The sequence below is a fragment of the Gloeophyllum trabeum genome (assembly GCF_000344685.1).
Source record: "Gloeophyllum trabeum ATCC 11539 unplaced genomic scaffold GLOTRscaffold_00013, whole genome shotgun sequence".
In the NCBI taxonomy this organism is placed as follows: Eukaryota; Fungi; Basidiomycota; class Agaricomycetes; order Gloeophyllales; family Gloeophyllaceae; genus Gloeophyllum; species Gloeophyllum trabeum.
Genome location: NW_006920422.1, coordinates 626320 through 640527, shown reverse-complemented (window position 1 = coordinate 640527; position 14208 = coordinate 626320). Strand labels below are relative to the sequence as shown.

The 14208-nt window shown below is 53.1% G+C and overlaps 5 protein-coding genes across 5 annotated transcripts in view; 3 read left to right on the top strand and 2 right to left on the bottom strand.

Annotated features, from left to right (window-relative positions):
* The first annotated feature begins 550 nt into the window (after window positions 1-550).
* GLOTRDRAFT_117647 (mannitol-1-phosphate dehydrogenase MPDH1) lies at window positions 551-2104 on the top strand. The gene is made up of 4 exons (XM_007871184.1): window positions 551-968; window positions 1026-1159; window positions 1220-1358; window positions 1411-2104. The coding sequence occupies exons 1-4, from the start codon at window positions 611-613 to the stop codon at window positions 1857-1859; spliced, it is 1080 nt and encodes a 359-aa protein (XP_007869375.1). The 5' UTR covers window positions 551-610; the 3' UTR covers window positions 1860-2104.
* An 865-nt stretch (window positions 2105-2969) lies between these two features.
* On the top strand, window positions 2970-5448 carry GLOTRDRAFT_132312 (cytochrome P450; the record flags this gene model as incomplete). Its single annotated transcript, XM_007871183.1, has 16 exons — window positions 2970-3048; window positions 3124-3239; window positions 3314-3407; window positions 3457-3467; window positions 3535-3675; window positions 3740-3856; window positions 3925-3952; window positions 4014-4195; window positions 4247-4385; window positions 4443-4477; window positions 4529-4639; window positions 4699-4736; window positions 4798-4964; window positions 5033-5122; window positions 5178-5349; window positions 5409-5448. The coding sequence occupies 16 exons, from the start codon at window positions 2970-2972 to the stop codon at window positions 5446-5448; spliced, it is 1560 nt and encodes a 519-aa protein (XP_007869374.1).
* Window positions 5449-6466: 1018 nt separating this feature from the next.
* Window positions 6467-9025, top strand: GLOTRDRAFT_112198 (cytochrome P450). Its single transcript, XM_007871182.1, has 14 exons — window positions 6467-6655; window positions 6708-6823; window positions 6880-6914; window positions 6977-7036; window positions 7099-7239; window positions 7302-7418; window positions 7491-7700; window positions 7757-7930; window positions 7988-8098; window positions 8167-8204; window positions 8266-8432; window positions 8496-8585; window positions 8652-8823; window positions 8881-9025. Exons 1-14 carry the CDS (start codon window positions 6561-6563, stop codon window positions 8918-8920), a joined length of 1566 nt encoding a protein of 521 aa, XP_007869373.1. The 5' UTR covers window positions 6467-6560; the 3' UTR covers window positions 8921-9025.
* Window positions 9026-9100: 75 nt separating this feature from the next.
* GLOTRDRAFT_122852 (uncharacterized protein) lies at window positions 9101-10872 on the bottom strand. The gene is made up of 6 exons (XM_007871181.1): window positions 10758-10872; window positions 10427-10593; window positions 10012-10374; window positions 9874-9959; window positions 9416-9823; window positions 9101-9361 (listed from the first exon to the last, which is right to left on the bottom strand). Exons 2-6 carry the CDS (start codon window positions 10578-10580, stop codon window positions 9311-9313), a joined length of 1062 nt encoding a protein of 353 aa, XP_007869372.1. The 5' UTR covers window positions 10581-10593; window positions 10758-10872; the 3' UTR covers window positions 9101-9310.
* A 2937-nt stretch (window positions 10873-13809) lies between these two features.
* GLOTRDRAFT_101210 (uncharacterized protein) overlaps window positions 13810-14208 on the bottom strand; it is a gene marked incomplete at its 3' end in the record, with an annotated part of 2162 nt that continues 1763 nt past the window's right edge. Inside the window, exons 4-5 of the mRNA XM_007871180.1 lie at window positions 13968-14070; window positions 13810-13899 (exon numbers count right to left, since the gene is read on the bottom strand). The remainder of the gene's footprint in view (window positions 13900-13967; window positions 14071-14208) is intronic.

Below are 14208 nucleotides of genomic sequence, written 5' to 3'. Positions count from 1 at the left end.
TGCATCAGGTTGCCCAGTCCGTCTCCCTCCGCAGACGGGCCTGGATTGCTTTCTATCGGGTCCAGCCATTCCTCCCACCTCCAGCTGCCCTCTCATCTTACGAGACATGAGGCTGCGCTGTACGGCTCATGCATCGCCATTGGGCGCACAGCTGGAGAAAGGCCAGACGAAGACCAGGCCCCCCGCTGTGCTAACCGACGTTGGTGGCCCTTGAGTGTCGATAATACTCGCCACAATTCGAAATGGACCCTGGCACGCCGGCTGTCAGATGATGTAGGCGTGAAATAACAAGCTTGCGCTGCACCATCATCTGACAAGTCGATCGGGCACGATAGGAAGGATATGTCAATCTGTGTATGTAGTCGCTTGGTCGCCGCAACACCGGAGCTGGAGGCAGCTGGAGCTCGAGGGTCGACCTGCCTAGACGGGCCACCCGCGCGCTACGCACGCAACGCCGATAGCCTTCCGCTCCGATGTGAAGTGTGTGCTTCGGGAGGGAGCCTCTTCATGCCTATAAATACCCAGCCTCTCCTCGTCTTTCCCCTTCTTCACACTTCCAACTCGCCTCTCATCAGAGCTCTACGCACTGTTAATCCTCGAGAGCTCTATCATGTCGAACGTCTCTATCCCAAAGACCCAGGTCGCCGCAGTCGTTCCCGCCCCGGGCGCCGCCGTCGAGATTCGGACCGACTACCCCGTCCGTCAGCCATCCGAGCTCGAGCCAGGCGAGTGCCTCGTTAAGCTCACCTACACCGGTGTCTGCCACACCGACCTTCACGCAAAGAAGCACGACTGGCCCGTCAAGCCTAAGAATCCGCTCGTCGGCGGCCACGAGGGCGTTGGCGTCATTGTCGCCATCGGCGAGCACACCGCGCACTCCCCCGTTAAGGTCGGTCAGCGCGTCGGCATCAAGTGGCTCGCCGATTCGTGTCTCCAGTGCGAGCAGTGCCGCAAGGGTCTGGAACAATGTACGCACTTTCCTGTTTTCCCTGCCTCGCATATTGGTGTCTGAACTCGTCACCTAGGCTGTCTTAATTGCAAACTGAGCGGCTACACCGTCGACGGCACTTTCCAGCAATACGTAGTGTCCTTCGTCAACCACGTCTCCCCCATTCCCGAGGGCATTCCCGACGCGGACGCCGCTTCCATCCTCTGTGCAGTGAGTATTCCTCAGGCTGACCTTAGACCATCGTAAGGTAATCATATACGTTATGATTAGGGTGTAACCGTATACCGGGCCATCAAATACTCCCAGACGCATACGGGTGACTGGATCGTCCTCCCCGGCGCCGGTGGAGGTCTTGGTCATTTGGCCGTCCAATACGCACGTGAAATGGGTCTTCGAGTCGTCGCAGTTGGTTCGTGCCCTGTTCCCTTTCTCTTTCGGTGCACCCTAACCCTGCTTTCCAGACACGGGCGCCGAAAAGAGAGAACTCTGCAAGAAACTCGGCGCCGAGCACTTCATCGACTTCCGCGAGTCGAAGGACCTCGTCGCCGACATCAAGGCCGCGACCGACGGGCTCGGCCCGCATGCCGCCGTCGTCACCGCCGCGACGGGTGAGGCGTATAACCAGGCCGTCACGTACCTGCGCAACGGCGGGACGCTCATGGCCGTCGGGCTTCCCGGCGAGGCAACACTCGACGCGTCTATCTTCTTCACCGTCTTCAAGGGCATCAGCATCCTCGGCAGCTACGTCGGCAACCGCCAGGACGCGATCGAGGCACTCGACATTGCTGCGCGCGGGAAAGTGAAGGTGTATTATAAGCTGAAGAACTTGAGCGACCTGAAAGACGTGTATGAGGGTATGGAGCGGGGCGAGATTGCGGGACGGGTGGTGCTGGATTGCGCCAAGTTCTGAGCAACAGGTCTATCTTTCCGAAAGGGTTGAGGGAAGACCGAGGGCGGAGGTCGATGAACGGTTTCTGCTTAACTGTAGATTTTTATAATTGTCTGTATGATATTAGCAGTTGTAGCAGTAGCAGCATGTGTCGTGGAAAGTATTGTATAGTCGTGAATGTACTGTAACTAGCAGTGTCACATTACGCCGCATTCACATTGCGCCTGGCATGGAGACACGATGCGACAATAGGAATTCTGTGCCTCTGCTCGTTCCTTATGAGTTCCTTACGTCGGCATTATCATAGAATTACATGCATTTTGATCGGCAAGCATCATATACCAGTACAAACCGGATGTGAGTGGCCGAAATGGGGGGTTAATGAGGATTCATGCTTCTCTTGGCATCTGTCCAGTTCTTAGATACCCACAGTAAGTTATACACACATTAGTCTATACACACATTATGAGGGCAAAAGGAGCCCAGAAGGGCATCAAACGCGCTCAAGCTCGCGTCGGACACTCCTGGAGAGTCAGCGCGTCTTAAATGAGCGCACGTGATGCTACAGGGTCCGAATATTTCTGTACATGTGTTACATTGAGGCCTCAGTACTAGCAGTGCCTGCCTGCCTGCCTGCCTGTTCTTCAAAAAGCCCCAAGTTGCAATCGGGGAATATTGAGTACGTATACCAATACTGCGCGCCCCAGCGTACGCTTTGCACAAGCGCTCGATAATGCACGTCCACGCTACTGCTATAGCCTACAGGTAATACTAGTACTAGTTGCTTACAGTTGCAGTGTTTATCATAACTTGAAACTCGTTTGGATCAGATGCACGGTATATACGACGGGGCTTCTAGCAGAATTCTCTATCTGCTACTACCTTGGTGTCTTCATCGGCGGCTCTGCAGTGACCGTCGGCACCGATAGTACCATGTGCCAAGAACACCCTTAGTCCCTCTGACTCCCGATGTGAACTTAGATTTCCGGCTCCGAAAGCAATAAAGAAGATCTTTGGAGGACTTGTAACAGCAAGCTAGTCTATCCTTCTTTCAGGTAGAGTTCGGTGTACCATTCCCACCGTCTGGGAGGTCTGCTCTGCGCATTGACGACGTTGTTGAGCACGGGCATTATGGTTCAGACTGCGGTACTCATAATTTTCTCTTTCGGGCTGCTCTACGTGGTGCAGCTGTACCTGGCCTTCCGGAGGGGTGTGAAGAACATAGGGCAAGTACCATACCGTGTGCTCATTTCTAGTGATCACTCATTTCTATGCTTATGAGTAGGAACCACCCAGGGTACTGCACCTTCTTTAGTGGTGCATTCCCCGAGGGGAACTATCTTCCTCGCATACCTGGGATCTCCCCAGGCAGACCTCATCTATTCAAGAGGAAATACGAGGGTAATGCTGATCCTTCCAATCATCTTTTGTCATTCATTCAAGTTAACGAGCTCTATCTGGTTTACCTTGTCTAGATCACAGATCTTCCGGCTGGGATGTATATTCCACAGTACGTTTCTCCGCCCTATGCAAGGAAACCCGCAATCCTAATTCAATTCACTGAGCAAGGTGAGCGTCTGTCCACGACTTCGTTTCGGCTACTGCCTTGCGGATGCAGCAACGATCAAGGTCTGCAATCTTGCTTACTCCCCATAGACCATGGGCTCGTCAACTAACGTTTGAGATGCTTGATTAGGAAGTCGTCTCCTACCGCGCCCGCTTCCCCAAACCGGTCAAGCAATACGGCGCTCTGAGCTTCTTCGGTAAGAACATAGTCGCGTCCGAGGGCGACGAGTGGAAACGGTACAGGAAAGTCACCGCGCCTTCGTTCTCTGAAGTAAGTCGAGGCACGTATATAGCAGCAGGTACACAGACCATTGAATCGGACCGGTGTGGTGCAGAGGAACAACCAACTCGTATGGAACGAGACGTGCCGCATTATGATGGATATGTTCGACAACGTTTGGCAATGGAAGGACGAGATCGTCCTCGACAATTGCATTGACATTACCCTCCCTGTACGTTATTGTCTCTCAACCTACCTGCCTCCATCCTCCTGACTCCATAATCCACGTGAAACACACAGATCGCCCTATTCGTTATCGGTGTTGCAGGTAATGGCCCCATTTCTCCGCGTCGCACATGCTTGTCACTGACATTTGGTCATATATATAGGCTTCGGGCGCAGAATATCATGGACCGACGACCAAAAGGTCCCACCAGGACACCGCATAGCATTCAAAGATGCACTGCATATTGTCTCTACGGAGATCTTCGTCAAGCTGGCAGTGCCAAAGTGGGCCATGGGCCTCACACAGCGGTTCAGGAACGTCCAGACCGCCTTCGACGAGCTGCGAGTGCGTTGCATTCCTATTGGGCAAGCACAGGAGGGATCTGACAGCGAATAGGTGTATATGCTCGAGATGATCGAGGCCAGGAAGAACTCAGAAAAGAAGGAAGAGCGGTATGATTTGTTCAGCAGTTTGCTGGACGCAAATGAGGAAGAATCGGACGGTGAGGCAAAGCTTAGCGACGACGAGCTCCTCGGTGAGTACCCCTGCGCGGCATATTCATTGCGCACGTCTGATCCTCTAAAACTCGCAGGCAACATTTACATATTCCTTGTGGCTGGCCACGAGGTACACATATCATGTTGAGAATATAGGCGACAACTCACTTTGAATATCTAGACGACAGCCCATACACTTTGTTACGCGTTCGGCCTCCTCGCTTTGTACCAAGACGAGCAAGAGACACTGTACCAGCACATCAAGAGCATCATACCCGACGGCAGGACGCCTGTAAGCCTTCGCCATACCTCTCCTCGGTCCAAGCAATCGTGACACAGATCATATTTCAGACGTACGAAGAAATGAACCTTTTCACACGGTCAATGGCGTAAGGCCTCACATTCCACTTGCCTCCAAGTCAGAGGACTCAATGTCGCCACTTTGTACAGCGTCCTTTACGAAACCCTCCGTCTCTACCCCCCAGCGATCAGCATCCCAAAAGTAGCGGCGGAAGACACGAGGCTCACCGTGTCCAACTCCGCAGGTGAGAAGAAGGTTGTTCCGGTCCCGCGCGGATGCGACATCGTCATCAGCACCCCTGCGCTACACTACAACCGTACGCCTGTCTACCTGTCATACTTCTCCCCAGGATGCATGGTGCTAAGTACTTGGCGGCTTGAATAGCGCGGTACTGGGAAGACCCTTACGTGTTCAGGCCAGAGCGCTTCCTCGAGAAAGACTGGCCGCGCGACGCGTTCCTGCCATTCAGTGCAGGTACGTTCACCTCCTCCCCGCTCACATCCCCCACTTGACCCTCGTAACCACCTAGGCGCTCGCGCGTGCATCGGCCGCCGCTTCTTCGAGATAGAGGGGATCGCGATCCTGACCATGCTCGTGTCCAAGTACAAAATCGAGGTCAAGGAGGAGCCGCAGTTCGCCATGGAGAACCTTAAGCAGCGGAGAGAGCGGTTGCTGGCTAATATGCCTGGGATAACGCTGACGTACGTTTCTGTAACTCGTGTGACGCCTACCGAGCTGATAGGTGTTTTGGTTTGCACAGGCCTGTTCGTGTCCCTCTGGTCTTCAAGAAGCGGGCATGAAGGCCATGTAATCAGTATGTCGAGGATCTCGATAGCCGAAGCCACTGTAGGAATGGACACATGTCCGCCTCTGTCTGCAAGACGTTATCTACCACTTCCCTTCGTATGGCTCGCATCGATACCACTCCAGTCAGGGCAGCTTTCGTAGACTCGATCGTTTCATATTACAACACAATGATGATCATCGTCAGGGCATATCAGCGCATACATGATATCACCCGCTCTTGCCACATAGTATGGGTCGTTGCCCGCTCCGACTTAACAAACCCTGGCCTTGAACGCCTCCTTCAGCTAGCGGTCATGATATCGTGGCGCCTCGTGGCTTATGAGGCACGGCTGGCATGTCGTCTTGCTATACTTCCATACTCACGAACAGCCGGCGAGGTAGCGAGCAAAGTCATGAGACTCGTTCAAGAGTTGTAGAACGGGACGACTCGGTGGGCGTGCTGCGGTAGATATGAGGGCAGAGTCATGGCCACCCCAATACCCGAAGCTGACTCACTTCAAAGGACATTGAACTGCTAAAAGCAAGATTCTGATAGACGCGATGATGGTATAATGCTGATCAGCGCACTGAACCTTCTTGTGGCCTACTAGCCGCTCGTGAACGGGTCTTTTTGATCTCTCGCCTAGATCCTAGTACTTCTACGCAACGCGCGCAATACTCTTGCCATTTCTGTAGACTCGACAGTACTCTTGGTCGGATCAGGAGGCATCGTGGGACTGATATATCATCCAGGTAAACGCAGCTGATACTATTAATATTATGAGAACAGCTCCTGACATACAGTATCAATATGGGCAAGCTATCCCAGACTTGTCGTTATTGGGCGACCTCAGCGAGGTTGGACGTTGGACGTTGTCCCGAGGAGTAACGTCCCGCACGGGGGTGTTTATTAGTAAGGGAAAATGCGCGGATTCGGAATGGCTCCAACGGCTGCGAAATTGCTTCCGGTACTTAGGATTACTCACTGGATGTGACGCAAGAACGACCTTTGACCCAGTTTCCCCCACGCTCGTTGCTGGAATAACTTTTGCTATGTCTCATCGTCCTTGCTTCCGCTCCCCCAACATCCTTGTGATTGTCCGCCCGAGGGCGTTCACTAGCAAAGATGATTTCAAATGGCCTGTTTATTGTGTTCTCCGCGGTTCTGCTGTATGGCTTGCAAAAGTACATGGAGTTGAGGAGGGGAGTGAAGAGCATCGGGTGTGTGCTTTATTGCATTTATCTGCTTTCTCTGTTCTCATGGGTGGCACAGTGACCACCCAGGGTATCGTACGTTCTTCAGCGGTTCATCGACAGCGGGAAATTTCCTTCCATCCATCTCTGGTATCTCGCCTGGGCGGAACCATCTTATGAAGCGGAAATACGAGGGTCAGTGGAGGTCTGAAAGGCATACTTGGAAGCTTATCAATGAACACACCGAATAGATCATAGGAGGTTCGGCTGGGATGCGTATTCAGCTGTAAGCATTTCCCTCCAAAGAGCCTCCTGGATTACGTGTATCAAGTACGCCCATGTACGCAGGTTTCCGTATGGCCGCGACTTCGCGTGGGCTACCGCCTCGCAGGCGCAGCCACTATCAAAGTTCGTATTTCCCCCTCGGCTTCCACGCGATTATGTATTGACACGTCCGTACGCCTTCGCAGGAAGTCGTCTCCTCCCGCGCGCGTTTCCCAAAGCCCGTCAAACAGTACGGCGTGCTCACATTCTTCGGCAAGAATATTGTCGCATCCGAAGGCGACGAGTGGAAGCGCTACCGCAAGATCACGGCGCCGTCCTTCTCCGAGGTTCGTCTAGGGTCTACATCTCTTCGCTAGCGACCAGAATAATGACATTCTCAATCATGCAGAGAAACAACAAACTCGTGTGGGACGAAACATGCCGCATCATGATGGACATGTTCGAGAATGTCTGGCGGTGGAAGGACGAGATCGCCGTCGACCACTGCGTCGACATCACCCTGCCTGTACGTTCCCTCTCCTAACGTCCACTAACTCACTTCACTCCACTTCACGCTCAATGTTTACCAAACTCGTAGATCGCCCTATTCGTCATCGGTGTCGCGGGCTTTGGCCGGCGGATCTCGTGGAACGACGACCTCAAGCTCCCGCCGGGGCATCGCATGACGTTCAAGGACGCGCTGCACATCGTCTCGTCGGACGTATTCATCAAGCTCGTCGTGCCAAAGTGGGCAATGGGCTGGACGCAGCGGTTCAGGAACGTGCAGATCGCGTTTGAGGAGCTCCGCGTGCGTCCCTTCTTGCCCTCCTTGTCAGGGGAAGAGTTGACCGGCGCGCTAAGTAGTTATATATGCTCGAGATGATTCGCTCGCGGCGGAACAGCGAGAAGAAGGAGGAGCGGTATGATCTGTTCAGCAGCCTGCTGGACGCGAGCGAGGATACCTCCGATGGCGAGGCGAAGCTCGCAGACGAGGAGCTGCTCGGTAACATATTCATCTTCCTGGTGGCAGGTCACGAGGTGCGTTTCGCCAGGGCCAGAAGCCTCTGTCGGTTGAGCCAACGTGTAATGTGATAGACTACGGCGCATACGTTGTGCTACACGTTTGGTCTGCTCGCGCTGTACCAGGACCAGCAGGAGATACTGTACCAGCACATCAAGAGCATCATTCCCGATGGTCGAATGCCGGTCCGTCCTGGCTGCATCTTTCCAATCTAAACAATAGGCAATTACTAATTCGTGGAATATGGATTCAGACGTACGAGGAGATGAACCTGTTCACCCACTCGATGGCGTAAGCTCCCTCCCCCCTATCAACTTACCTAAACCTCAGCCTAAATGTACGCTGGCAACAGCGTATTCTACGAGACCCTGCGCCTCTACCCGCCCGTGACCGGTATCCCGAAACAGTGCGCGGAGGACACCACGCTGACGGTGTCCAACCTCGCCGGCGAGAAGAAGGTCATCCCTGTCCCACAGGGCACGGACATCGTCATCGACACGCCCGCGCTCCACTATAACCGTAGGTCCCCTTCCCTGTTTCTAACCGGATTGATTGGCGGAATGGGGAATCATTGTATTGTAGCGAGGTACTGGGACGAGCCGAACGAGTTCAAGCCCGCGCGGTTCCTCGACAAGGACTGGCCGCGCGACGCGTTCTTGCCTTTCAGCGCAGGTACGCTTCGCCCCCCTTTCCTCCCGTTCCCCGTTACCCTCCTTACCCAACAACCAACCTATGCAGGCGCCCGCGCATGCATCGGCCGGCGCTTCTTCGAGACGGAGGGCATCGCGATCCTCACGATGCTCATCTCCAAGTACAAGATCGAAGTTAAGGAGGAGCCGCAGTTCGCCGCCGAGTCGTTCGAGCAGCGCCGCGAGCGCTTGTTGGCGAATAGGCCTGGGCTGACGTTGACGTGCGTTTTCTCTTTTCTCGTCACATGCCCTGAACTCTCGTGCTGATGTTGATACAGGCCTATTCGGGTTCCGTTGGTCTTCAAGAAGCGGGTGTGAAGACCAGATATGTATGCGTAGTCCTAGTTTGTATCAGTAGGGAGGTATATTGTTATGACACAGCCTTAGCTCGAGGACATTTTGCTTGTATGGATATTGCAGGACATACCATGTTGGATTACAAGCACGACGTCGACAATACTGTGTCTGGGAGGAGAGAAAGCAGATTTGCCTCTGCGAGCAAGCTAACCCTTCCATAACAACTGAAACTTCGCGAACTGAGGATATTCAGTTCCGGGATATGTGTGCATGGTATATACAGCGAGCAGATCGTAGTACAGATGAAACAGAGAATTAATATTAGTGGTATCTAACTTGACTATCTAAGCTCAGAAAGTCCCCCAGTAAACCCGAGCCGGAAGGTGACGAAGTAGGACGCTCAATCTTTGCTCAATCTTGTGCGGGCTTCTTCGCGACGACGAGGTACATCGGCGTGAACAGCTGCAGGTACAACATATAAGCGCGGGATTATGACACATGACAAGGACGACGCACCTTCATCTTGCCGCCCTTCACGAGCGCATCTCCCGCCACCTTCAAACTCTCACCGACCTCGTACGTCCCCTTGGGCAGGAAGCCCAAGAACTCGGCGATGCGCATGAAATTGTGCGTGACGAGCTTGCCCGACCAGCTCATGCGCCAGACGGTGAAATAGTCCCACGCAGTCTGCGCCTTGCGGATGTCGCCCTCGAGCGGGTAGTACCAGGGCACCTCGTCGGGACGGTCAGCGAGGTCCTCCTCATGCAAGATCTCGAAGCCAACGGTCTGGATCGCCTGGCGCGCAAGGCGGATGGGGCGCATCTCGGGGATGCCGTTGCCGAACTCGATCTCGTGCGCGAGCTCCTTGTGCGACGGGATCGAGGGGTCCCAGGAGTCGGTCATGCACCATTCGTAGACACCGAACTGCGAGGGAGAGTGGGTTACGGGACAAGCGAACGGAGTTAGGCACGTACCACTCCTCCGGGCTTGAGAACCTTGAAGATTTCGCCGTAGACGCCTTCCCATGTAGGGGCGTGGACAGTGGCTTCGATGGCATATACTGTAAAGGGGAGATCAGCATCCTTGCATTCCAGTGATCGGGGATTACGTACCGGCATCAAACGAGTTCGGCCCAAACTGCTCAGCGAGCTTCATAAAGTCGCCCTTGACGAACTCGACCTGGCCTTCGAGATCGGCCTCCTTCGTGTAGCGGCGGGCACGCTGGATCTGGAAGTCGTTGTTATTGAGGCCGACGACGTGCACGTCCGCGAAGCGGGCGATCTCGCGCGCTGGCCCGCCGACACCGCAGCCAACGTCCAGCACGCGCATGCCGGGGCGCAGGACCATCTGCGAAGCGAGGTAGTGCTCGTGGCGCGCGAGCGAGGCAGCGAAGGCCTCGCCCTTGTAGAAGCGCGAGAAGTGGAAGGAGCGGGCCCAGCCATACTCGTACAGCTCGGTCGCGCCATCGTAGTAGCCTACATGGGCTAGAGGTTATGTTACGTAAGGACGCAGGGAGTGGGGACGCACCATTCACGACGTCGGTGTAGTTCTCGAGACGGTTCTCGGTGTCCACCTTGTCCTCCTTCTTCATGTCCTTCTGCCAAAAGGCAGTGTAGTTTTCGATGCGCTTGCCGACACGTCCATCACCGTTGGACTGAACTGCGACAGTGCCGTTGGACATTTTGACCTGTTGACTATGATATGGTCAGTCCCCTGTTCAATAACGGTTGGTAGACGAGAACAAGTTCAGAGACTTGAATGGTTCCCGAAGGAAGAATCCCATGGTGCGCAAGGCGTGTCGACGATTTTGCAGAATAGTTTGCATCATAAAAAGAGGAAAAAACAAACATATACTCACAGGAATGAAGGCGTAAGAAAGGAAGGGGGGGTGTTGAGGGAGCGGCGGGATGAATGAGCGGGCTATTTAAAAGGATTTAACCAATAACGAAAAAATCAGGTCATGCAAATTCGGTCTCAAGGCACTCTCGGGATTGGCCGGTCGCCTTCTCGGTCGATATTCGATATTTAAATTTTGCATGCATCTCATCGGAAGGAGAGGCTTCACCTTTCGCTTCAGCTGCCTTTACTTCTCTTCTAACAGCGCATATTCGCTTTCTACAGCCGTAGGCGGCCACTTCAGACCTTCCAGACTTGCTTCTCTGGCCCAAGAGGAGCCGAAACTTGTCCAGCTTCACCGAAGACCGGTCTCGTCAAGCCTCTGCCGGCCATTTGGTGGAGGTGAGTATAGGATGGGAGCGCTCGATTTCCGGCCCCGTTAGCCTATGGGAACAACTCTAGACAGAGTTTGTCCCCTGCGGCCCCTTCAATTCATATGTCACGGAATGGGACAGACATATCAACGGATCATCTGCCGTAACTCTGGCCCATCTGTCCTCTGCTGCCCTTACTCGGTTCTTGGCGACCGCGTCTGTGAGCTGGGACTGCTACTTTTGTTACACATTCGTCCGCCTAGGATCCGCACCTTGGTGTAAGAATCGCGCTGCTCACGCACGGCCAAAAAGTTTTTCGATGCTGGGATGTTGTAGGTCTCCACTTTGACTTGCTGTTCGATGGGATGGCCAGTATCCGAAGGGGTCTATCGGAGCCGCGGCCGGGGCTGATGCACTCTAATTTGAGGTTGTTGAAGTTTATATGGCATATATGACGCACAGTGAACATCGCGATAGTTGATTCGCTCATCAACCCTGCGCCGTTTACCTCTCCTCTTGTTTATATACTCCAGCCTAGCGTCCTGTTGACGGCCGTCGGCCGGTCTGCGCGGTCCTCGTTTGCCTGACGCTATCGATGCGACATTGGTAGCATGAGGCGGACGGTGATCGTGAGACCATCCCCCACCGGCCTTACTATCCGGTCTCTCCAATATCTTATCGAAAGAGCCCCGCCCATCGTTATGACCGCACTCATTACTGTACTCCGGGTTCGCTCCTATTCTCCGAGCCACCCCCATCGAACGCCCTAGGTAACGTGAACAATCTCGGCGATGTTGCTGCCAGTGCTAGGCACACCCGGCCGTTGTTATAAATACATGTACGGCAAGTGAGTTATATGGATCTCTGCGAATCATGAGGGCGCTACCTGTTCTCATCAGTTAATACGGATGGAGGTTATCGACTCATTCGGCGCTCGCCTATAGAACAACGATCGCTCTTTGGTCGCTATGCACGGCACACACATGTGGTTATGACCCAGAGCAATCGTCGACCTATTTCCGCCTCGTGATGAGGACACTAGTCGCGTCTTGAATAGCTACAATAACTGTTCAAGCCTTCAAACTCGGTTCGGTAGCGGCTTCCCCGCTGCGATCTACCCTGTAGACAAGCGCTGCACGTCACGGGACTGTCCGCCGAGATACGCCAGCCCACTGGTCAACTAGTCCACTGTCAGCGACACTGAACTCAAATCAATAGTCATCGTTGCGTGCCGACTATAGTGGAGACCGTCCCTGGGTGGTGGGATTGTACCCGCACCCAGATGATGATGTGCTGCAGTTGCCTCCCAGAAGCATGAGGCTGGTACGGTGCTCTTGGACCATTATTTCATGACATCCCTTCCGCTGCTGGGTGCTTTGAAGAGAACTATTTTAGTTCTACCATGCCCAACATATTTGAGGTCCACTTCTGGCACAGCTGTGAATGGAAGTCTGAGCATGACTTGTGTTGACGGTGCCAGTGATTAACTTCCCATCAGGAGCATTGATTCGTGCCAGGTTGGATGATGATTCAAATTGTGGCGGACGACCTGGATTGCGCTTCCTGCCATGATGGACTTCACAAGTACATACTTTTCATAGATGATATCAAGCTGGCAGAACTCTGGGCTTCATCACTGATATTCACTTCCTGCTACATTTATGACTTTGTGGCAGGTATTTTTCCAGGTGCTGTGAAAGACTGAAAGTCTGACCTCTCATCTCATCCCAAGAAGACAATTGCTAAGTACCTCCTGAGCAAACTGTTAGCAACCTCATACAGTGAGTCCCTTTTGGGGTCTGGGATGGCCAGCAGTTGTTGAGCAGTCCTTATATTTCACTGTGGTCTGGGGATGGTGGAAGACTCAATGCACTTTACGCACCAAGTCATATGGGTGAATGGGGAGAGAAGGTACATTGCAATACCTTATGTTTGCAATTTGATCCTCAGGCCTCAAGTACTCAATATTGACTACAGTCGAGTCCCTCTTAACTCATACTTCTCATAACCCATAGCATTTTGGCATCCACTGACTTGGTAGATAGTAAATCAGTACCAAAAACCCATAACTCCCTGATAACCCATAACCCATAACCTCCTGGAGGGTCCATAACCCATAATTTGAGCTATTTTTAGCCCGATCAGGCACATATGAGAGCACATTTACAATGCTTGAATTAATTTTGTTGAGAAACTCAGTCAATCCGACAGAAAACGGTGCACATATGGCGATATGTACCCATTTAGGGCGAGATGGATGGTGCGGAACATGCCGGGATGACCCTCGGCAGGCTCTCCCGTGTCACACTCCAAGTCATTGTCACAGTGTGTCACACTCTTAGTCCCTGAAAACCCATACTCACTGCGTTTGCTGCACTTTATCCCACCTGTGGATAGGCGCCTGGATGACCAAGTTGTCACGAACTATCTACAGACTGAGATACCTTTGTTGTCTAGCCAGTAGATAGCTGCAAGAATGTTCCCATGTCTCAAAGTATCCACACCTGATATTACTGGCCAAGCTGTACCTGAAGATTCATAGGCGAGACGTTCTCGCCTTAAACATCTTGGTGGGGGATAGATTGGGTATCACGGGCTTGGGACCGTAAGCTACGTTGACTGTCTTAGAATAGCCTACGGTTCACGGGGCGACGAGATTCGGACGATCAGATTGATTACATAACATCCGTATATGTGCATCCAATATCTAAATACAGTAACAACGCCACCGACAAGATCATCCTCGATCTTGCTCTACCAGCTCGTACTACCACAGGGAATGGACAAAAGCTGTATCAGAGAGAAGGCAAGTAAGTAAGATTGGCTGAGCACAAAGTGGGACTGGTGAAACCACTCACCGCCTAGCAATACTAGTAGTACTAGTACTGGTACTACACCCAATATCGACGCCACACAGCCGAGATTTACGATGAGGGCTGCTGTCGTCGCAAAAATCAAAGGCTGAGGACACCTGTCAATCCAGATCTTGAACTACAGGTACGATGATCACTCACCAGAATTTTTTTACCGCTGCAGGCTGCTCAAATACTGCGACAGTGCAACCGTAATGACGAGCTCACCTCCGTCGTACCCCTCGCG